The 23,159-nt window shown below is 39.6% G+C and overlaps 1 protein-coding gene and 1 long non-coding RNA gene across 2 annotated transcripts; both read left to right on the top strand.

Annotated features, from left to right (window-relative positions):
* The first annotated feature begins 402 nt into the window (after positions 1–402).
* Positions 403–10,727, top strand: cnpy3 (canopy FGF signaling regulator 3). Its single transcript, XM_041778846.1, has 6 exons — positions 403–630; positions 2,893–3,019; positions 6,100–6,196; positions 6,482–6,604; positions 6,804–6,921; positions 9,281–10,727. Exons 1-6 carry the CDS (start codon positions 525–527, stop codon positions 9,574–9,576), a joined length of 867 nt encoding a protein of 288 aa, XP_041634780.1. The 5' UTR covers positions 403–524; the 3' UTR covers positions 9,577–10,727.
* A 4,538-nt stretch (positions 10,728–15,265) lies between these two features.
* Positions 15,266–20,465, top strand: LOC121504900. The gene is made up of 3 exons (XR_005991489.1): positions 15,266–15,644; positions 17,949–18,052; positions 20,381–20,465. It is a non-coding gene; the product is annotated as an uncharacterized LOC121504900 (long non-coding RNA).
* Positions 20,466–23,159: the final 2,694 nt, after the last annotated feature.

The following is a 23,159-nucleotide window of genomic DNA, read 5'->3' as shown; positions in this document are numbered from 1 at the left end:
TTCTGCAATTTGAAAAAAAAAAAAAAAAAAAGACCTTCCACTCAACAAAACGAATAATATTAAATACACAAAATTCCACCACTTTTCCATCAACATCATGACTTCATTATTGATTATTTAAAATATATGCTTGTTTATTAAAAGTATCTTTGTGTTGGAACAATGCCCTCATATTCTTAAATATTTCAAATTAAATACAAAAACGGCCCAGAAACCAACAAAATAAGCATACACGGTATTTTATACCACCAAAAAAGTGCGCAGAGTGATACCTCTTTAATTTTACTGCCTCTTTGGCCCTCCTCTGCCTCTGATTGGTCCAACCGTTGCCACTTCTTCCTCGCTGATTGGTCCCCCATCTGAGCGTGCGCCGCGCCCCAAGCGGAAGTGCTCACTGTCAGACAGTGCAGCTGTGATGAAGCAGAGGAGGATGTGGGAACAGAGAGATAACAGACAGTTGAGGGCCTTTTAACGACAAAAACAGACTTTTAGAAGTAGAACAGGAGTCAGACGGAACCGGTGAGATGATTTCAGCGGGATTTGTGTCGTTTTTGTTGGTCATTTCGTCGGTTGTAGCGGGAAAAGGCGGAGGAGACGATGATTGGGTTCATCTTCCAAACAAATGTGAAGGTAAATGTGACAGTTAGCCGCTTTTGGTGAACAAAGAATGGTCCAATGAGGTCCAGAGTGACACAAAATGATAATTAATGAAATATGATCACTTTAGGTTCAGTTTCTGTCGACATATAAACACAAGAAGCCGTTACGTTGGTAGGCTGGAGCTGTAAACAAGTCAAACCAATGTTTACATTTAGCTTTTCTATGTCAGCTGTGTCCTCCGTTGTCTACAGATCTGGAGTAAACGTTATTAATGGACCAGGTAAAGGAGAAACACCCTGACCCTAGAGGTCAACCAGAAAACATTTTTATGAATGAATCAAACATAAAAACACTTCATGTGACGCAATGACATCTCCTGAAACTCAAATACATTTAATAAGTTATTTTTCATTAATATTTTTGTGTTTTGTGAAATGCCTTTTAGGTTTTTATAATGTTTTTTGCATTTCATTAGATATTTTGCATTACATTGTGTCACCACAATTGGTAAATACATGCATTAAATCTAAAAAAAAATAAGGGACTAGTTAAAATAAATGTTTTCAAAACCAATCTCATTCTTGACCTTATTTTCAAAATTCTATGATTTAGTAATGCTATAAAAATGAAAAGATGTGTTTCGGCAATTTTTTGTAATAGGTTGTTTCCAATCATGCGAAGTGGGGGACAGCCATTAGGAATAAATGGGAATGGAGGAAAGTTGGTTCTTTACACCTCTAAATGGATTGGTACGCTGTGTTATACTCGAAAAATTTCTTCATACATTGAGTTTGAAGTTCTACACTTTACAAAGATGTGGTTTTTACCACAGTTTTACAGATTTACCGGGCGTGGAGGCGATCTATACAGTCGTAAACCACTACTTTCCCCCCATTGGGAGTTCTCCACTGCTGTGTAATGTCATCTGCAAAGAACCTATTTACAGTACTGCAGGGAACTTTTAGGTACGTTTGGACCAAAACTGAGGCTGAAGTAAGGCGTAGATGTGGCGTGTAAGCTGCCTGAAGGCATCATTAGACAGGAAGGAGAATTGACTCAACCCTGGATGCTCTGGATGTCCTGGGAAAATAATCCATCCATCTTTTTTCTATACCGCTTATCCCGTTGGAAGGGGGGGTTGGAGCCTATCCCAGCTGTCACTGGGTGAGAGGCGAGGTACACCCTGGACTTGTTGCCAGTCAGTCAATACGGGGCTGACATATAGAGACAGACAATCAGGCACGCTCACACTCACACCTATGGCCCATTTAGAGTCACCAGTTAACCTAATGAGCATGTTTTTGGTGGTGGGAGGAAGCCAGAGTACCCGGAGAGAACCCACACATGCACGGGGAGAACATGCAAACTCTGCACAGGAAGGCCCTGACTGGGAAGTGAAACCAGGAACCTGCTTGCTTTGAGGCAACAGCGCTAACCCCTGCGCCGACGTGCAGCCCTTGGGAAAATAATCTTTTGAAAAAAAATAAACTCCCCAGAGTAAGGGGTTGATGTGAAGAAATATGGCCTAGGGTACTCATTTCAAAAGTCTAGGTCAGAACTCACAGTTAGGTCATGGGAGATTTTCTTTAGGTTTTCAGAATTTCTTTGGTTCAATATTTAATGTAACATTTCGCCTGCAGTACACATAATAGCCACATGGTGGGCTCCACCCCATAACACTCACCCTGTGCAACAAGGCTTTACCAGCCACTGGATGGTAAAAACGCTAAGGTCACAGTAACTCACGCTTAGATAATAAGAAAGAAACACATTGTTCCAGACCAGACGGCCACTGAAGGCCCAAGGGGCCTATGAGAGAGTGACAGGACTTCTTTCAGGCTTGTTAAACCAAAAGTGCGAGGTTAGGACCAGATTAAGTCCAGGATTGACGTCATCCAAGCTAGCACCAGCCATCAGCTCAACCAGTCATCTGAGGACGACACAGAGGGCAGACTAGATAAGCAATAATGAATGGAAAAAAGTTTGGGAACTAATGACCTTGTGAACCATCCGGGTGGGTAGTAGGGTTGCTACAAGCCTCTGGTCACATTGTGGATGTCTTAAGGGTCTGACAACCGTCAGTGGTCTTTGGCGTATCACCAGTGGTAAAAAAGGCCCAGACAAAAAAGCTTTAAAACAGCATTATTAATTTTCTATTCAGGAAACTTAAGTAGACTCAGATTAAAAAAGTGTTTCTAGCTGTAAATACTTCATAGAAACCTGCAGTCTTGTGATGTTTGCAGAGTGTGATGTAAAGCCGGGTAAACACACTCTGTCTCTTTCTGTGTCCAGTGTGTAAGTTTGTCAGCATTGAGATGAAGTCGGCGTTCGATGAGACGGGGAAAACAAAGGAAGTCATCGACAGAAACTACCGCTTCATCGACAGCAAGGGGGCGCCACCCATCAAATACGTCAAATCGTAAGTTTGATTTTACCGTCTTTAATTCTCCCTGTTGTGAATTTATGTGAGGTATCAGATGTGGCAAAGAAGACAGGTGTGTTGTGAAGCCCTACAGTAGAAACTGATCCTCCATCCTGCTGCCTGTGGAGGTTTTCTGGATCTTTCTCTCTCTGTGTCACAGAACGGCAGCAGGGGACAGGAACTTGGTCAGGTCTCAGTTCCTGTGGAGGAACTTTTAATAGAACAGGGAAGCTGCTGAGCAGGTGTTGGTGGGGGTGTGATAACAGCTCTGCCTTTTAGCCTGACAGAAGATGAAGAGCAGTTTTTATAATATCGTATTTAAGTTCACTCTTTAATGATGGAGGCTACCAGCATTTCAGTTTCACAAGATTGTATAAATGTAGTTATAAATGTCTTTACCTTTAAAATGTTGATTACTCATCATTTTCTAAATCCTCAATCCAGTCACTAGTAGAAGATTTTTAACATGGTTCTGATGTCATTGCATCCCTCATTAACTTTTTGTCGGACCAGAAGGATCATCAGGTCACCGGTCTTCTCCAGAAAGTCTCGACAAACATTGACCCGGTGCTCCTTCTGGTCGTCCGACGAAAGCTTGGTCACTATCTCGGCGCCACCTTCCTCATCCCCAGCTCCAAGATGGTCCGCACTGACCCCCCGGTTCAGGCTGATCCCCTTCACTATCAGGCACATCAACCTGCGATTGTCTGCACCAGCTGGTTCACTCTGTCAGTGTTCTCAGCCGTCTTCATGGAATCTCTTTAAGTGTTTGTGCCACTCGAAGACTCGCAATATTGCATCTTCTCCATAAGCCTCTTAGAGAGGTTTCAGCCACTCTATCAGAGCATTTCCACAGTCCGGCAGTGGCGCGTCCCTTGAGTGCCACTCTGCTCTGCGTCATTCGAGATACGCTACAAGTCTATTTTCAGAGCTGGCCGCGAACAAACCGTGTCAATACCCGCCGATCAGAAAGCACCAGAGGAAGTCACAATCGTAGAATATCCGGTTCTTTCAAAACACAACACTAATGCACGGACTCCCAGTCGCAAATCATCAGTATGTCAACGTTACGTCTCATCCTGCAGCAAGAGCCAATGGTCAGCAAGAGGTCAGTGGGTCACAGGGCTACAATGGAGAAGTTAACTTTTAAAACCACAGATCCTTTAAGCAAACATTAACCTTTTAACTTCCTAATGTACTCACCCAATGAGGGAAGCAATACCATCATGGACTTATACCGGAAAGGATGACGAATTAACTCCAAAAGGTAAAATAGTCTGCTGTTGACATACTATTTCTGCATGAACTCGCAGTTCTCCCGTGATCTTTGCCCACTGATCAGGGCTTTCGCGCCACGGCGCAGTGCTCTGGACTTGCTTCCGGTGATCAAGGTCGCTCACCCTTAGTCGTAGCAAACCCGCAGAGCTTCGGTGCGCGACACAGTCGTCCTGTGTGGAAATTGCGGGTGAAGGGTGTTTTGGGTGTTGCATGTTGGCAATGGATGATAATTCAGAGGCAAAGTCTACGGCGAAGGCCACAAATAAGGGTTTAAGTATGATATTAAGAAAAGTTTCGTCTCCTCTTCTGTCCACATGTACCGCACCATGTTGTCTCAGAGTGAACTGGTCACGTGACCCTGTACGTTACATCCTGTGACGTGCAAATGTGGAAAAAGTGTTTCCTTTACACTTTTGCTATACATTTCAATATCAATATCAATCAGAGTAAAAAATTTTGAGTGATATTTAATAGGGGTGCACCTATTGCAATTTTCTGGCCGATCACCAATCACCGATCTTTAAAAAGCCTGACCTGCCAATTCCAATTTGGCCGGTACTGTTTTTTTTTTATAACTGACAGCATACACCTTCAACGTTCCCATCTTATTTTATTGAATAACACTGAACAATACCCGTGAAACAATACAAACTTGTTGTTTTAACTGCACGAGGTAGTTCTCTCAGATATAAATGAAAAGTTTAAAGCATTGCTGTCCAAACTACTAAATTATATCAGCTCCTTTAGTCTTTCATTTTTCACATTTTAGTAGGTAGAGGCATATGAAACCGATCTTATCCACCGATTTTATTTACAAGGATCGGCCGATTGCCGATCTCCTAAAATTAAGGAAATCAGCACCAATACCGATTTTGGCCAATTGATCGGTGCACCCCTAATATTTAAGAGGTATTTTTTTCATAATTCAGGTGTTTCCATTACCAGTTTTTTATTGCGCTGTTCAGATTTTGCATAACCTGGCATGTTAGATGGATTTGTTTCACACATCCATCTGGAAAGCCACTCATAGATAGCGTTTGAAAAAAACTCGGAGGCTGATTGGATGAACGTTCTGTGTGTCACATATTTACAGGCCAATCAGAACAACAAAACATGTGACGCTGATTGGTCCTGTCACTTTCTAACAGGGCCTAAACGGTTCAGACGGGAGCTTTGCAAGATCCACCCAAAGTATCCATCTGCTTTGCAAGGTCCATTTGTAAGTGTAATGGAAACGCAGCTACTGTGACATTAGCAGTTAGCCAGTTGGCATCGAGTCATTGGCGTGGCTGCCACAGTTTCGTTTCTTTACTGTCTCACTTCATACGCTGTCACGCAGATTAAACACAGAAACATAAATCAGGATTTAGGCTGGCTTTACACTGGGACTGGTTCTCAATTGGCCAAGCCTTAAGACTCAGCTAAATGGTTTGATTTGGATCCCTTTGACAGCGCCAGAAATAAAAGTCAGTTAAAGTGTTTTTTACAGGGCTGAAAGGTTGATAAGATTTGAAGGTTTATGGTGTCTTCATTAATACCTTACAATGTATCTGTTGTGCAGACAGGAGTTCTAGCTTTCCACTCATAAAAAACAAATAACAGTAAAACCAATGCACAGCATAAAACAAAAAAGCAAACTCTGCTAAAACAAGCCTCATTGATAAAAGAAGCCCTGATAAAGTGCTGTCAAAGACAGCCACTCTGAAGTCTGCTTTACAAGAGATTAAACTGACACCATTAGTGTGAAAAAACCTATTAATCTTGTCTTTTGCCTTTTTCATCTCCTTGTTCCTCCACAGAGACCTGAGATTCATCGAGGTTGTAGAAAATGTGTGTCAGAGGCTGCTGGAGTACAACCTGCACAAAGAGAGAAGTGGAAGCAACCGCTTCGCCAAGGTCAGTCTGCACGAATCAGAAAATATTTGCCTTGTATCACTTCACTGTTCGCTGTATGTTAAGTCATTTAAATAAATTTATTTAAGTAGAAACACAGTATAAGATGTAAGATTCCCACATTAAATAACCAAAGACTTGTTGATCTGTGCATGCTGTCTTAAAGGTTTGCAGCTCAGAGAAATCCCTAATCTCAGCTACACATTTTAGTGTCTCTTTGCTCATTTTTTTAGTTTCCCATCATGCTCTGTTGACATCTCTGTTAAATCTGTGCATGGTCATGTGCAGGGCATGTCGGAGACGTTCTCCACCCTCCATGGTTTAGTGAACAAAGGCGTGAACGTGGTCATGGATATCCCCTACGAGCTGTGGAACGAGACTTCAGCTGAGGTCGCTGACCTAAAGAAACAGGTGCAACCATGCTCTTAAACTTAACACTTCAACTTTGTTCAGTTTTGTTCCTTTTCTTTCTTCTATTGCAAAGCTACTACATTATAACTTCAGAATGATGCTGCTAGTGGGCTAAAATGTCTTGTAAATCTGCACAGGTGCAAAAGTGTCAAACATGAGTTGTGCTTTTATTGTGGTGACATGTACATGTTTGTGTCAGTGTGACGGGCTGGTGGAGCAGTATGAGGAGGTGATTGAGGACTGGTACAAAGGGAGCCAGGAGGAGGACCTGACCACATACCTGTGTGAGAAACACGTTCTCAAAGGACAGGACACAGGTATATGTTACCCCCTTTTCTTTCCCTTAAACCTGATTTATTTTCCCCTTTTTGTTTTCTCTACAGTATTTTGTTAGTGCTGTGTTTACATGGACATATTCTGAGGTATTACTGTAGAATAAATTCTGGCTGCAGCCCTCAGAAGAACCAGACTGAACTGAAATGAAAAATAGCCTGGCCTACAAAGGATTCCCCTCTGGGTCACTAGCCAGCCCTGTCATCTCACAACCTTTACAATCGCACCATAACAAGCTGGTATACATTAACCCTGACTCTGATCACCAAACAATTCATCCACAAATGTAGATTTATTCTCTGTTATTTATTCATGAAGACCATGGAGGATTCACTGGATGAGTCTTATGTTTGACAAGGTAGAAGGCCATATTTGGAGCAGCCTTCGATGCTCTGCTGTTATGCAATCGGCCTTCAAATGAACACTGTCAGCTGCAGACTCTGAAATGGGACAGAACCAAAGAGTACAGATTTCCTGAAGTTTTAACAGCCACTTAAGGCTGGCCTTACACCAGAGGACGTTGCGCAAACTTTTAAAAGACTCTAAACAGACTGACACCTGAGACCCTCTCACATCTGAACACAATTTGGCAGCAAGCGGTTGAGTTTTTAGTCTCAGACTGAGATTCTGCAAAGACTGTGGGTCACTAACTACAAGGTTAGAATACAATTCCTTATGAGACTATTTCCCATCATGCATCTGGTGGAAATTCTCAACATTTTTTTAAGCAGAGAACAGGATGTAGAAAGAGATGGAGATGACAATTTTGTTAATATCTCTTATAATCCGATGTTTTTAAATCATTTACATCGAGTAGAAATGAAAGGAAAGTTAAACGCAGAAGCAGCTTTGCATGCTACTGCAACAACCGAGGAACTAACCCGGAAACACTTCAGAGTAAAAGTACTGTATGAAATCCCGAGTTGTCTCGCCACAGAAACTAACTGATCAGGCTTTTACTTTGAAAATCCCAGTGACAGACAAGAAACACAAATACACAGTGCAAAGATCTGACTGCAGCTCTGAGCAGAAGTGGTTTAATGTGCTTATGCATAACACCATCTCCCATTGGTCGGAGATGACGGTTGCATCACTAAGAAACACAATTTGCTCTGGACCAGACTAAAGACTTACATCAATATCAAACATGTTTGATATTATCGTAACGCCTACACTGAAGAAAGACCGCCTTAAAACGGCTAAAATCAAGTCTTATGACCACCTTACACCTAACGACTAAGTCAACAGGAGAAGCTGAGACTTAAGAAAGACTCCCATGATTTTACACTGACTCTGGAATTTTGTCTGCGACTTTGAAATCAGTGGAAAAGTCATTGGGTGTAAGGCTGCCTTAAAGAAGGTTCTGTTTTTATTGCAAAAATGTGAAAACAAAACAATGAAATTAGATATTCCAGCATTAATGCATTGTTCTCAATTCATAATAAGTGCATTCCTAATTGCATGAATCCCATACTTTATTGTCCCTTTAAACACACATCAGCATCTCCCTGCAGTCACAGGGATTTAAAATAAGTCCACCAATGCTCCTTAATGTCTCGTTTCACTTTAAAACTCGCAGCTCAGAGGACATGTCAGAGGTCATCTGTGCTATCAAACATTTACCTTTTTACTTCTTTTACTTTGTTTTCAATCCATAACAAGTTCCTTTTTCCGTGGTTATCAGTGTCTGCAGGGTCTGACAAAGTATTAGAAGTTGATCAATCAATCTATCAAAACTAAAGGCTTTTTAAAGTCTTAAATGCGAGACCATAAGATCTTTAATGTTGCAGCTGTTTTCAGTTTTTAAATTTGTCGAAAGATTTTGCCAGTTTTTTATGCTTTTTATTTTCATATTTAGTTTGAAGCACAAAAGTGAGATTCGGATGAAACTTCACCAGCTCTGATACAGTCGGTTGTTTATGTTCTGGCTCACTGGTTCTCAAATGGTGTGCCTTGGGAATTTGCACAACCATGCCTGATTAATATGACTATACAACAACCAAAGATACTTGTACATGTGTTTGCACTGGTATTTTTGGATTCTATCAATGATTAAGATAACTACTGTGAAGATCTGTGTCTGTTAGGTTAGACTGTAGTCAGGATCTTTAAACTTTATTTGATTTCTAATGTCTTTTGCTGTGTATTTACTCTTAGTGTTGTAACTCTTCTGTGGTGTTCTCTTAATAAACATTTCTTGCCGTTTCCTTCCTTTTTTTTCCCTGTCTCTTTTTTGTTGTTCATTTGTTAACCCCATCTTTTCAGTCTTTATGCTTTCATCCTCCCTCCATTGTCCTGTTCTTTCACTTTTTTTCACCGTTTTTCTTTCACTTTCTCCTCCAGAATGCCTGAAAGAGAACTACATGAAGCAGAAGAAGGGCGACCAGGCCGCCATCGCCGAGGACAAGAAGAAGAAGAAAAAGAAGAAGGGAGGAAAGAAGGGAAAGGGGAAGAGCGAGGAGGGAGAGGAGGGAGGAGACGGCAGCTCGGAGGGCGAGAAGACGACGAAGAAGAAGAAGAAGGAGACGAAGGCGAAGAAGAAGAAGAAGAGCAAAGCTCCGGTGGAGAAGGTGGACGGAGGAGGGGTGACGTCAGACGAGGAGATCCAGCCTCAGGTGCCTCTGAAGACGGAGCTGTGAGTCCTGGATCATTTATCTCCAGTGAAACTAAACTGTTAGTAGAAGAATCTGCAGCTTTTTTAAAGGTATTCAACTGTCTTCAAAACAAAAGTTCAAGACAGTGAATTCAATCAACAAGATTTGGTACTGTTACACAGTTTTAAAGTCAATTTTCAGTTTGTTGCAGTTGTTCAGAGTAATTTTATTTTGAAGAACTTTAATTTAATTTAACAGCTGTTTATATTTCCTGCCTTTTATCAGGAGGTTTTTCAAAATGTTCAATACTTTCTCAACCAATTTTCAATGCAAAATCATACAACCTCATTACTTTTAAGATCTCCATACAGAATCAAAGCTTCAATGAAAGTTCATGAAACAGGGGCCTAGAAGAAGAATGGATCCATCTGAAACTGCAGAAACTTATCTATGCTGTGGTGGCAAACAGGAATCAAATAATGTTGGATATTAACTCTTACCATATCAACGTTTACATTTATCAATCAGTCATTTCTCAAGGTTATCAACAAACTTTTACTGGATAAAAAGAATTTTCAACCGTTGTATGGGACGTTAGCTTGCATGCTAGCAATAGCCAATAAATCTTCCCATCTGGCCCCTAGAACTTCATTAGATTCAGATGATGTCAAGAGGAAAATATGTGGTGGTAACTCCAAAAACATTTGAGATTGAAACAGTTTCATCAGGAATGACTTAATGTTTCATCTATTTTTCAGAAATTCACCAGTCAGCTGTTACTAGCCAATATAATGGAAGTTAAACATATTATCAGTCCTTTCTTGATAAAAACTGCCATCAACTTTGGGCTTCTGGTGTTTTGGGAGTGCAGTTTTCCTTCTTATCTCTTTTACAGTATTTTTTTAGCATCAAACCCAGTGATGGGCGACATGACAACTCCAGAAATATTCTTTGAAAATATCTCTATCGCCCCCTGGTGGCTGGCTGTGGTGCAGGGACTGAGCACACTGTTGGAAGGAAAATACAAATATTTAAACAAAAACATGTTGATTAGACCATTTAACTCTTTATCTACTGAGTCTAAAAATGGCGATTTGGACATATTTTGTTATTATGGCTGTAAAATAGTCAGGAAATGCCCTAAATCTGAGAGCTTTGGTCCCTTTTCCCAGGGGTACTTGAACTTGACTTTTCAACATCTGGTTAATGATTATTGCACATTATATGGAATTGTCAGCAGTTTAAAAGAAGAAAAACACAAAAACTGATTTGTTTTTCATGGCTTTTATGAGGAGAAGTTTTGTTATTGCTCATGAAGTTTTGATTTGACATTTGAAATGTGAACCTATACATGTTTAGAACGATCACCAGTCATTTTTTTGAGTCTAGGACTCTGGATGTGCAAAACACAGTGCAAAAGATAACTATATACATAGGCGACAATTAGTGCAAATAAAGGTGGAAAAATGCATTCTCAACATTCTCAAGTAACATGTTGTTATTGCACATGACAGACACACACAAATGCCACTATCTAACACTATTTTTTGAAAACAAAACACCACTCTCGCTCGCTCTCCTTTTACTCTCTTCCTTCACTCTCCTTTCTCACTTGTCTTCTGCCAAAGCTGCCGTTTTCACGGTGCTGTTCGACATTACTGTAATATATATAACACGAATCATATGAAAGCACAGATTCTCAGCTCTCTGTCAGCGTTGGAATTTTTTAGATTGAGCAAACTTTTGAGGAGTTACACTGTTGAGAATCTGTGTAGCGGTCTGGCGATACTTCTGGTGTTTTGCTATGAATGCCCACGTCATATGGTTGCGAGTACTGTAATGAACCATATATGTGTGCATGCCCACAATTCTCAGCTTTCCAACGCCGTTGAAATTTTTCTTATCGGACAAACTTTGACAGATTTATAGTAATAATACTCCGGGCATATAAAACACAGCACCAGCGCTGGGTCAGTAGGTAAAGGGTTAAACATTTTTGAGTTCATTTGAAAGTTCGGCCCCCAGAGTGCCTATGAAGGAAAAAGCCGGCCCTGGTACAAATGTAGTTGATAACCCTGCTCTAAAAAAGCTTAAACCATTTTAAGTCAGCTCATAAACACACATGTAGAGCTTTTTTTGTCTAAACCAGGCCTGTCAAACAATAAAATATATCTTAAAACAGCAGCCAAAACCATCTGCCAGCTAATAAACAACTTGAAATGTCACTAGGATGCTTTTTCATTTTAAAATTAGCCATATCTTTAGCAATCTTTACAAAAATATGATGTGCTCTCTTGTTAAATTTATTGAAAACTGCTAGATTTGGTGTGTGCACCACTGTCTGATTGATTTAAAAGCAAAGTAAGTCAAAGGAAAGTAATTTGGGACATTTTAGAACACTGTTTTTGGCAGTTTTTTCTTTTTTAGAGACTTTTTATCAAGTATAGATGAAACATAAATCTAAAAAAATGACTGACTACATAACTAGATGTAGTTCTTTAAAGCAGCAGTCCATAAGCACCGGGCCATGGACCGGTACCAGGCCATAGAGGAAGACTTAACTTATTTTAATTCCATTTTATTGACTATCTCTCTGACAGATGTTTCATTTTACTTGGAAACATAACTGAAGCCTCTTCTGTTGAGTCACCTGTCTGTGCGTTGTGACCTCTTCACACGTCTTGGTCACATGACACCCAAAAATTAAACCCACAAGCTCGCTAAAATGAGTATAAAACCAACGTCATTGCAAAACTCAATGAGGAGACTGAATTAGTGCCTACGCCTGCCACGAAAAGAAAGCTGCATTCAAAAGACAATAGTTGCATTTTTTCTTCAGTTGGTTTGTTTTAATGCCGTTCTGTCATATCCTCGCACATTGCTGGCCAGACCATGAAAATGTCTTTCATAAAACGGTCCAAAAAAACATAAACAGCACAGAATCTTTAATGGCTCAATCTTCTGTGAAACAACAGGCTTTATTTCCCTTTTCTTGTCACCTTAGCTGTAAAAACTCAAGTTTAAAGGGACATTTTAGCTCTGGATCGCTAAGCCCTGCACACAGACCCAAGGAGGCCTGAGAAATCACCCACTAAAACCTAAATATATTTGTTAAAAACCTCTAAAATCGTAGTGTTTTTTTAACAGAATTTCAATGTTTACTTAAATCTTTATTTCTGAGCCTCTGAAGCCAATAGAGACAACATAAACTTACCTGAAAGCTGAAAGCTCCTTGGCTTGACTGTAAATCAGTGGATTTACTCCAAAGGTCTTGAATGTTTTTTTAAATCAAACAGATAAAAAGGGATGATGTAACAATATAGAACCCCCGAGATTCAGTAAGAATTGTTATGTCCTCATTTATGTAACTGTTACCATCTAAAATAACGCTTTAGTCTGCTTGTATGTCATTCTACTAGCTCAGGTCATCAGCCATTAACTTAACTTCAAAAAACATTTTTATCAATCCGATTTCTCGTGTGGAGGCCAAAGAGGCTAAAACATAGGGAGTCAATTATCCAGTACACCCTCCACATGTGCATTTCAGAGAATCACATTGCAGTTTATTCATTATGCATTGTAAAAGCGGAGAAGTCTGCAAAAACATGCAGACTTTACTCTCAGTTTCAAAGGTGTATAAATGCAAATGTTGCATCTGCTCTGTAAATAACTAACAAATAAGCTGGTTTAATACTGATATGAAAATGGTCCTTTTTGTACTGCAGACACAAATGGAAATGAATCTCAAAGTTATGTAGATCTTAGGAAGCCGCTCCATCAGAACATCTTCTTCAAGTCCCCGATGTTTCCCAGACATTCCTGTTTTTACTACCTAAATATATTTAAGTGATTTTGGAGAACCTGACCCTCGAAAATTACATTAGACTTGATTTTTCTTTCTCTTTGTCTCTCAGCTGAATGTATTTGTAGATTTATAGTTGTTCTGCTCCTTAATGTGAATCTGTATTTTTGTTGTTTTTTTTATCATCTCTGCTTCTTTTGAAAGTCTTGTTTTTTCCTTATTTCATTCCCTTTAAAGCAGAGACTTTTAAGTTAAGAGTGATTTGTTTTTTTTATTGACCTTCGTGAATGCTGAGGTTAAAACAGTTAAAACTCGACCTGTATTTATAATATGTTCAGGAGAGTTGCTTGAACCTGTAATGTTTTTAATGCTGTACTGAATCAAGCTGTTTTATATCAACTGTGGAAACTGAGTAGCAGAAGTCTCAGATTCAGTGTAGCCCCCCTTTAGTGAATGAATAGGTACCCTTTTTTTGTTTTAAATGTCAGTGATTTATGTTTGCGTGATTGTTTTATCAGTAATTTTCCATTATTGTTTAGTGTATGCTGTACAAAAGCTGCTATTTAAAGTGTGTTTGTGTGTGCCTGTTGACGGACGCCCAAGAAGAAGGTGAGGTTTCAGATCTGTGTGTACGACTGTTTTGCATTTTGTGTGCGTTTTTACAAATTTTTATTCTGGAATAAAATGCTGGCTGTGTTATGTCAGAGTTGCTTTTGAAACTATGAGCTGGACACATCCATGAATGAATAAAAAGTGCTTTAAAAACTCTGTGCACTTTGGTTGCTCATTCCCACACTTAAAGTGTCATTAATTTTCCAACTGCTATTTTTTTTAATGAATATATCAGAAGTACATTGCCTTGTGGTATATTTAAAAAGTGCACCGTGTATACCACAAGAGGGAGGCAGACTACCTGCCAAACTCAAATGAAAACTTGGTTATTATTACCGTCGGGTGCGCCCAGGATGGAGGAATGTGTGTAAAAGAGCGCAGAGGACATCCGCTGAGGCGCGTCTCTTCAGTAAATCCATAATACCTTCATAGAGGTGTGCTGTCTGGTGTTGAAGCTTCTAATGCCCTCGTTTTAACACATTTCTTCAGTCATTTCCTGCTGATGCTCTCCCATACTCGTATTTGATGATGACTTTTGTGATGCGCATCATCATCAACGAGCCAAACACACACGGATCACATCTTACAATAATGTAAAATTGAGCAAAACTTGTCCAAACGTGGGTGTTTCATTTGATGTTAAATGTACTAACGATAAATACTGTCAAAAGGGCAGAAACAGAAAAATGAAAGCAACAAACTGTGAGGGGGAGCTGCAGGTGTGAGGCAGGGCCGGTTTAAGCCATTTGGAGGCCCAGGGCAAAGAAACAACATGACGACCCTCCTCCTTTAGCTAGAGGTATCAACAATTAGAGAAAAAATAGAAAGCATCCCTTTAAGTTTACAGAGTCACATAACTACAGTAAATGTCCAAATACGAAATATAGATATCCAGACACCCATAATTCATCAGCTATTTGAAAAGCTTCTCACAGCTCTAAGGGGGGGGGGGGGTTGCGCCCCTGTGTCTTGTGTATGAGTATTTAATATCTGTAGCAGAGAAACTACTCTATTTACACTCAAGTACAACTAAAACAACCTGCAGAGAGGCAGGAAAACATGGAACATGGCACACAGACATACACGCCACCCACAGAAAAGCAGAATGTCTGCGGGCACTCAAGCAATATATGCAGTATGGCAGAGGTTTTAACTGTATTATTTTGAATTTCAGCTTTGGGCCTGTTTTTGGGCTAGTTTTATCGGTCATTGGGCTGGTTTTGTCACACAGACCTGGCAACCCTGCTTCCAACCGCCGACCTTTGGAGGAACTGTTGCCCAGAGATAGCTTAGCTTCTCCAAATGTTTTGCAGGTTTTTTTCTACAACACACTTTCAGAAACGTTTCAAACGTGTGTTATGAGGAGGAAAATACATGATAAGACTGTCCGTCTTTACTGAAGACGTAGCCCTCCTCCGTTTTTGTTTACAAGTAGGTACCTAACTTTGACAAGCAAACATGGCGCCGTCAATCAGCCGTTAAAAGGTGACAAAATAAACTGCCAACAATGGCGAACGCAGATGGAAAAAGTGACCATTACGACGATGGAGGATTGGCTTAAAAACTCTTGCTGACTTCTTCGAGTTTCATAGTAAGAAACAACAGTCACAAAAGTGTTCAAAAGCTTGATTTGGGATTGAAATTGAGGATTGAAGTTGATGCCGAATCATTGGACCGTTACCCCTGACCATCCTGAAAGGTAGGAGATACAGTTTAATCTATGCTAGCCATTTTTGGTGTCATTTTTCTGCACACGTTTGGGATTAAACAGTTTTCTTATGCTTCACATAAAATTGCAAACCCATGATGTAGAAGTATTACATTAAAATGTAAACATAGTTAAAAGGCAGTAATTCTTCAAATTGTAGCTTAAGTCAAACCAAATGTCACCCTCTTAAATACAGTAAAATGATTAAAACAAAAGTTAGCAATGATTTCAGAAGCTTAACAAACTTACTGGTATTTAATTAGGGATATGGAGGCCCTAGGCAAAAAAAAAAAAAAAAAACACCCTGACAGCCTTCACCAATTAGCTATAAAAATTATTGTAGGTGAAGTGCATATTTTGGAGCATCTCTTTCTGATAACAAAGCCAAAGAACTACAGGAAACACACAAATCTTTAAAAGAAAGAAAAAAAAAACACCTAACAGCGCTTTATGTTTTTTAAGCCAGGTGAAATTTATATATAAAATACAATCTAAATACATCAAAATATATCAAATCTTTCGTGTTTTTTAATTATTGTATGCCAATTTACTATGTAAACCACCATTCTCTGTTTCAGTATGTCTTTAGTTTCTACCTGTGTGTAATCTGATTCATATGAAGATATTTTGGGGATGTTTTAGGGCAGTGATACTAAAAACGTGGCTCTTTTGTCATGATCTGTGGCTCTTTAATGTTTTCATTTGAAGTAGTTTTTCTCCCAGAAAACCTTAAAAAAGGGAAACTTTGACCTCAGAAACCATCCACTGCAAGCTACACTCTTGTGCAGCGATATCTTTGTCAACCTTTTTTTGTCTGTATATTTCTATTGCCATTATTTGCAATCCCATATTTTCCTTATTTTGTCACTTTTGATCCATTTTTCTGCTTTATAAGCCCATTTTGCCACTTCTTTTAGCCTCTTTTATCCCATTTTGGCTTTTTTTTTAACAATTTTTTGCCTCTTTCATCCTTCCTTTTTGGTATTTGAAAAATTTTCACCCTTTTTTACCACTTCTTGCCCATTTAAGCTGCCTTTTGCCATTGAATGCCACTTCTTTTCCCCATTTTTTCCACTCTTGCTGCTTTTTGCCCATTTTAGTCACTTTTCACTCATTTTTTTGCAACGTTTTTACCGTTTTTTTTTTTATTTGTTTTTTTTTTTTTTTGGTTAACATTTTTGCCACCTGTACCTCATTTTTCTCTCCATTTTTGCCAGTTTTTACCCAGTTTTTGCAATTTTATGCCTAGTTTGCCTCTTTTCACCCATGCTTTGCCACTTCTTTGCTGCTTTTTAAACATTTTTCTCAATTTAACTTATTTTTATTGCCACTTTTCACTACTTAGATCGTGTCTCTTTCAAAGGTATTTTTCAACCATTTGGTTGTTTGGTTGATCAGGGTTGAGTGATACTGTTTTAGGGGCCTCGGCCTTGCTGTCAGGGCCAGGGGTCCTCCTAAGTGACTTTTTGGGTAATTGTCATGTATTTTAATGCCCATTTATCTACCCTTGCCCCTTATTCACACACAAAATGCATGTTTTAGTCACTGAAATGAGTTTTAGGTGTATGCCTCCTGTATGTTGTTCATCTCATGTTATCTTGAGGTTCCATGGAGCACGAGGCCCTGAGCATATACCATTGCCTTATGGCCTTATGCCTTCTATTAGAATATATATAATCTATCAGAAAGTTTCAGCCAGTTTCAGGCAGGATATATATATATACTTTTTTCAGTGCTTTTGTCTGGTAGGAAATTTAAATGATTAAACATGGAACTCAATGCAATAAAGAGCAGGTGTATGCATGTAGTACCCCCTTCAACCAGTGGGTGTCACCCTTTCATTGTTGTTGCAGCAGTTTGAGTTTCACCTTCCTCTGAACTGACCAACAGTCAGATCCATTCAGGCTGACTTTCAGTGCAGTGGTCTGTTTGTGTGCTGTGTGTATTTTAAACTATATCTAAAGCCAATTTAATCCATCAGAGTTTTTATTTTTTAACCTCAAGGGTTTGAATCCACACTCTTTAAGATTTGTTGTTTTTATGTTTGTTGGTTGTTTTGTGGTATCGGCTCTTTTTGACATGTCAGCATCTGTGTGCGTGTGATTATTCTGTGAGTTTTAAATCATGTTTTTGTATTTGTATGAATACGTTTGTACACATGCCACATCGACATTTTTCGGTGTAGTTTTTCTTGCTCAGGTAATACAAGCCTTTTTCATTTTTATTGTTGAGAATTTCTACGATTGTCCCTAAAATCTTCCCATGTTGGTTGTTCATACATGCATCTCATGGCAGGAGACTCTCTGTCTGGAGGGGGCCGCCTCAGGGGACAAGACGTGACGTAGAAAATAGAAGCAGAAGAGACAGAAGAAGAAGATATACCTAATTAATCCCTCAAGGTGAAATTCAGTTTTTACACTCTGTTATTGAACATGCTAAACACACCTAAGCTGAAGTCCATGCATGCACAAACAGAAGCCTCTAGAAGGCTCTAATGAAGAGCTTTGGAGGGCTGCGGCACATGAGGACGTGTTTCCACTTGGTCCAAACAGGACTTGAACTGGCGTTTCTCAAGTTTCCAGACCAAGTCCTTACAGTCTGAGCTGCTGCCACCTTGAACAGAAGTGATAAGGATAGCAGTGTGAAAATTTGCCTTCATATTAGTGCTATGTGTATTTCTACATTTTTACTGTATCAACAAAAAAACAGAATTATTTAAGGGTGAATGGAAAACATAATGAAGCAGTTTTATTACGTGCATGAATGTAAGACTGTGGATTTCCCACAGACTTGTGATACAACACATATCGCAATAGAGAGGCCACAATACAATATATATGGCAATACACACGTTCTGTGGATAATAAATATGTCCTGCTCAGAATTCTCTACAGCAGCTGTTCTGAATTATCGAGGGTTACAGTAAAAGTTGAGTTCAAAGAGGTGGCTCCAACTATTTTCCTTGGAGTCCACCCATTTGTGTCTAAGAAAAACTGCCCACCCCCATCTATCAACGTTGATTTAAATTAACAAAACACAGGACTAAACATGTATTTCAAAAGAACTATTGAATAAGTGTTAAATCCTGATTTAACATCATATTTGTGTATCTAATTTTGATAATCTCTCTCTCTCTCTTTAAAGGCCCAACCTAGAGGTCCTGGGCTCCAGGTTGGGAACCAATAGTTTAAAGAGTGGTTCTCATCGTGCTCCGAAATAAAGGTGCCAAAAACTGGGGACCCCCGCTGTACCTGAAGTAGGGCTGGGCAATTAATTGAATTTTAGATTAAGTCGCAATATGTCCTACTGCGATTTTCAAATAGCAACAGGTGCAATATTACTTTGACCTTAAATTTGTGTTAAAATACCAGTTTAATTCAGTTTTTATGCAGCAGAGAAAGCCTATGTTCCACCCATCGTTCAAACATTTAAGTGTCATTTTTTAGAATAGTTTGCAAAAATCCTACTTTCCTTATTTTTTCAAGTTTTTTCTTATTCAAAATAAGAGTACCATAAAACTGATCATTCCCTTTAATGCAACATTTGATATGAATTTTCAATACAAGTCAAAACAATTGCAAATTGTTTTGCCCCAGTTCAATCTGTTCAATATTGTTCTAGAATAATGTTTTACTTGTGTTGGAGGAAAAGAATTGGATAAGGAATTTAAAAATAATTGCACATTAAATCGCAATTGCAAAATTGGAAAAAAATAATCGCAATGAGATTATTTTCTTAAATCGTTCAGCCCTAACCTGATGGTGGTTGCACATTCTAGAGTAGTCATGTGCAGACAAGGCTGCTTGTAAGAGGGGATAAATGGGAGAGGTTTCTGGAGTCCAGACAAACTGGGGCACCATGGAGGTCAGCAAAATCCTGGTCCACTGTAAATGTAACCATATTTTATTTAAACCTGAATAATAACAGCTCTTATCAAATAAACCCTTTCTTTTCATTCCTTTGTGCCGTGGTAAATAGTCTTCTGAAAAATTTTAATCCCAGTCCTTTAAAATAGAATTTAATGGGTTAAAAATGTCTAAAATTGGTTCAAAAGGTGGTGAAATAGGACTTTGAAAGTAGCAGGAATCAGTTACAAGTGGTAAAAATTAGATGAAAGTGGCCAAAATGGGTTTTAAGGGGCAAAAATGTGTTACTTGTGTTAATTGTGATACTTGTAATGAAGCATAGGCCACTGTAGCTGATAGATGTGGGAAAATTTACCTCACAATGAACAAAAACAGCATATAGCTGCCGTTTAACTTTCAATAAGGCAGTGACATCATGCATCATGTGGTTTAGCATCATACCGTTTGCAACTGTGCCACTTCAATGACATCTGTAGTACCTGATGATATAGAGTATACGCCTAATGAACCCTGCACCTGTTGTTGCCCATTTCAGGGTATCAGCATCACCCCCCTCCCACTTGCTCATGGTAAATTTTCCTGAATATTTCTTGCTGCGTCTCACATCAGTTCACCCCGACCTTACACAGAAAAACATATACGGGGCATTTTCTAGGAAGGAAGATGAAAACTCTTCGTGTGTATAGTCAAGTGTGTCTCCGTGTGTGTGTGAGGGAGAGAGAGAGAGGTGTTTGATGTGTTTATTTGTTGAATAATTCACAGCTGGGTGTTTATAGAAGACTCTGTGGCCTCAGAGCTCCAATAACACAGGACAAATATTGTGACACTGACACGCTCTCTTTCTCTCTCTCTCTTTATCAGCCATCCCAGGGTTGACGGTTTATTTGGACACTGTGGACAGTGGAAATGGAAAAATACAGAGACAGAGTGGACTAGCATGTACGTATGCACATGTACTCACCCGTTTACACAAACTGATCTTACCTATGGAGACACCACGATGGCCTCACATCCAGTATTTTCATCTACGGTGAGGCCGCTGGGCCATCTCTCTCTCTCTCCCTCTCTCTAACGGTGTTGTAGATGCTGGTCGTTTGGTCGTTGATGGACCAGAGAGAAACAGTCTCCTCTAATCTGTAGAAAATGAAACAGACGTTTGAATGGAAATATTGATTCTTCCTCCCATTTCAATCTTCATCTGGCATTATCTGCTCCCTCTGTGTGCGTGTTATTGAAGCTCACCTTTCTTTGTGTCTCACACGCCCTCTGAAATGATTTTCTGTCCCTTAGAACAAGAACACAATAACTACAAAGCTGAGTCTATGTGGAGTTAAGTGTATTATAACTACACGATACTTCATATTAAATATATGCCACATTTTGACCTGAATGAACAGAGAAAGCTGTGATGTTTGGAGTTTAACAGAGGCAGTAGTACACGTCCGTGAATCAAGTACGCTCTGTATTAAACAGTCATTGATGATTTGAAGGAAATGTTCTTAAGTATGTGCCATATTAAAAATGGTTAGCATTGTTTTAATATGGTCAGCCCTAATGAACACGATGCTTTGGCTGCCTTGTGCTGCTGTGGCTGCATTTGCTGCTTCAGCACTTTTATGCTGCTTTGACTGCTTTTGCCTTTTTGCGCTGCTTTAAATTGCTGTGGCTGCTTCAGCACCTTTGCACTGCTTTGGCTGCTCTGGCTGGTCAGTTCTGCATCTGCTGCTCTGGCTGCTTTTTGCACTCTTTTTTCTGGTTTTGGCTGCTTTGCATTTTCTTGCACTGATTTTTGTGACTTTGCCTGTTTTGCACTTTTTTGCACTGTTTTTGTGACTTTGGCTGCTTTGCACTTTTTTTGCGCTGCTTTGGCTGCTTTTCCCTTTTCTCAGTTATTTTTCTCGATTTGGCTGCTTTGCACTTTCTTGCACTGATTTTTTGTGACTTTGGCGGTTTTGCACTTTAATGCACTGCTGTTTAGGTGCTTTGCACTTTTTTGCACTGCTTTCTGCATTGGTTTTCTGCTTTGCACTTTTTTTGCACTTATTTTTGTGGCTTTAACTGCTTTGCACTATTTTTTGCACTGTATTAGCTGCTTTGCACTTTATTGCACTGATTTTTGTGGCTTGGCTGCTTTGCACTTTTTTGCACTACTTTTCTGCTTTGCACTTTTTTGCACTTATTTTTGTAGCTTTACCTGCTTTGCACGTTTTTGTGCTGCTGTAGCTGCTTTGCATTTTTTTGCACTGCTTTGGCTGCTTTGTACTACAAGGGAAACAACTGAAATAAGTTGATTTGGTAATTATTAGGTTGGAATGGTTGGTCTCATATGAGTTTGTACTTTTCCTGCTTCTTTCATTGTTTCTCACAGCTTTGTTACCAGGTCAAACATTGGAATATTCAGTGAGAAACCATTTCTTGAAACTTTGCATCAGCTGTGATTTTCCCATCTTTCTGGACTTGTTTATTAGGCTATATAATTCCAAAAAAGTGTTAGTTACTGAAATTTTTGAACTATTAGCTATAGCTGTGTCAGTCCAGGGGATGTTCCTTGGCTTCCTTTATGGTTTATCTATCAGTTCATGGCACCATGATGCCCCATTTGCCTCTTTGTTTGCCAGTGCATGGCAGAACTTGTGAGAAAAAGCATAGCAAACATGCAGAATCAAAGAATATGGAGGCTTAAGAGCTTTCTAGACTATGAAAAAATGTTGCTTCTGCCGTCACCTCCTAATGTTTCACTCCTTCACCTCCTAAACTGTTACCTTGGACTGCCAACAACTTAAAACTTCTTCCACTTTTAAACGACAGCACCAAAATGCCATCCTTCCTCTGATTTGACCTGAATTTGACATAAAGGAAGAAATAAATGGAGAAAACTAGAGGAGATGATAGCAATGACAAGAGAGCAGGAAACGAGGAAACATTCAGGAGAAGATGGTTAAATGAAGAAGAACGAGATCTGTCTGGAGGAAAAGGAGCAGATTTCTGACCCTTGAAGACTGGACAAACAAACCCCATCATGTCTTGAGCTGCAGAGTTTAAGATTAAATCTTTCTCTGGTCCTGTGTTAACTGTAATCCATTTTCTTCTATTTTGTTTGCCGGTGCTTTGTTTTGTTTTCATGTCAGGCAGGTTAAACAGCTGACAATCTGCTCTGCTGTTTATCCAAAACCTTTCTGCGAACCCAGAGCTGACCTCAAACACTCCATTACTCTCAAAAACCATGCAGAGAAACTTGAAAAAGCTCAAGAAAGGCAGAGAAAAGGCAAATAGGAAGAGAGAATGAATCAAACTGTTTATATCCTTCAGTTAGTCTTCTCTCTTTCCTCCAAGTGGACAGCCTCGATGCTCCAATTCATCTTCGTTCCCCTCACAGTGGTGTATTCAAGGAAGGTCAAAACCCGGAAAATAGGCTACACACGAGGCATTTTGTCACCAGACACCCTTCACCTGCCTCCAAACACCACAGAGCCGCACACAACTGGGACACAGCCACGGCCAAAAATACATCAGGTGGAGCGGAGCAGCAACACTGCATGCATTTACACCGCATTCGTTCTGCATTTACACCGCATTTGTTGTCCTTTTAGAGAGAGCAAAGGAGCGGAACAAGGTGACATTTTGATGCTCATCGTGTTGA

This window comes from Cheilinus undulatus, linkage group 22 (assembly GCF_018320785.1).
Source record: "Cheilinus undulatus linkage group 22, ASM1832078v1, whole genome shotgun sequence".
Taxonomy (NCBI): Eukaryota; Metazoa; Chordata; class Actinopteri; order Labriformes; family Labridae; genus Cheilinus; species Cheilinus undulatus.
This window is presented reverse-complemented; position numbering and strand designations above follow the sequence as displayed.

Coding starts and splice junctions, on each gene's coding strand:
- cnpy3 (XM_041778846.1), top strand. CDS start 525: ATGATTTCAGCGGGATTTGTGTCGTTTTTGTTGGTCATTTCGTCGGTT. Junction 631..2,892: donor TCTTCCAAACAAATGTGAAG/GTAAATGTGACA, acceptor TTCTGTGTCCAG/TGTGTAAGTTTGTCAGCATT. Junction 3,020..6,099: donor CCCATCAAATACGTCAAATC/GTAAGTTTGATT, acceptor GTTCCTCCACAG/AGACCTGAGATTCATCGAGG.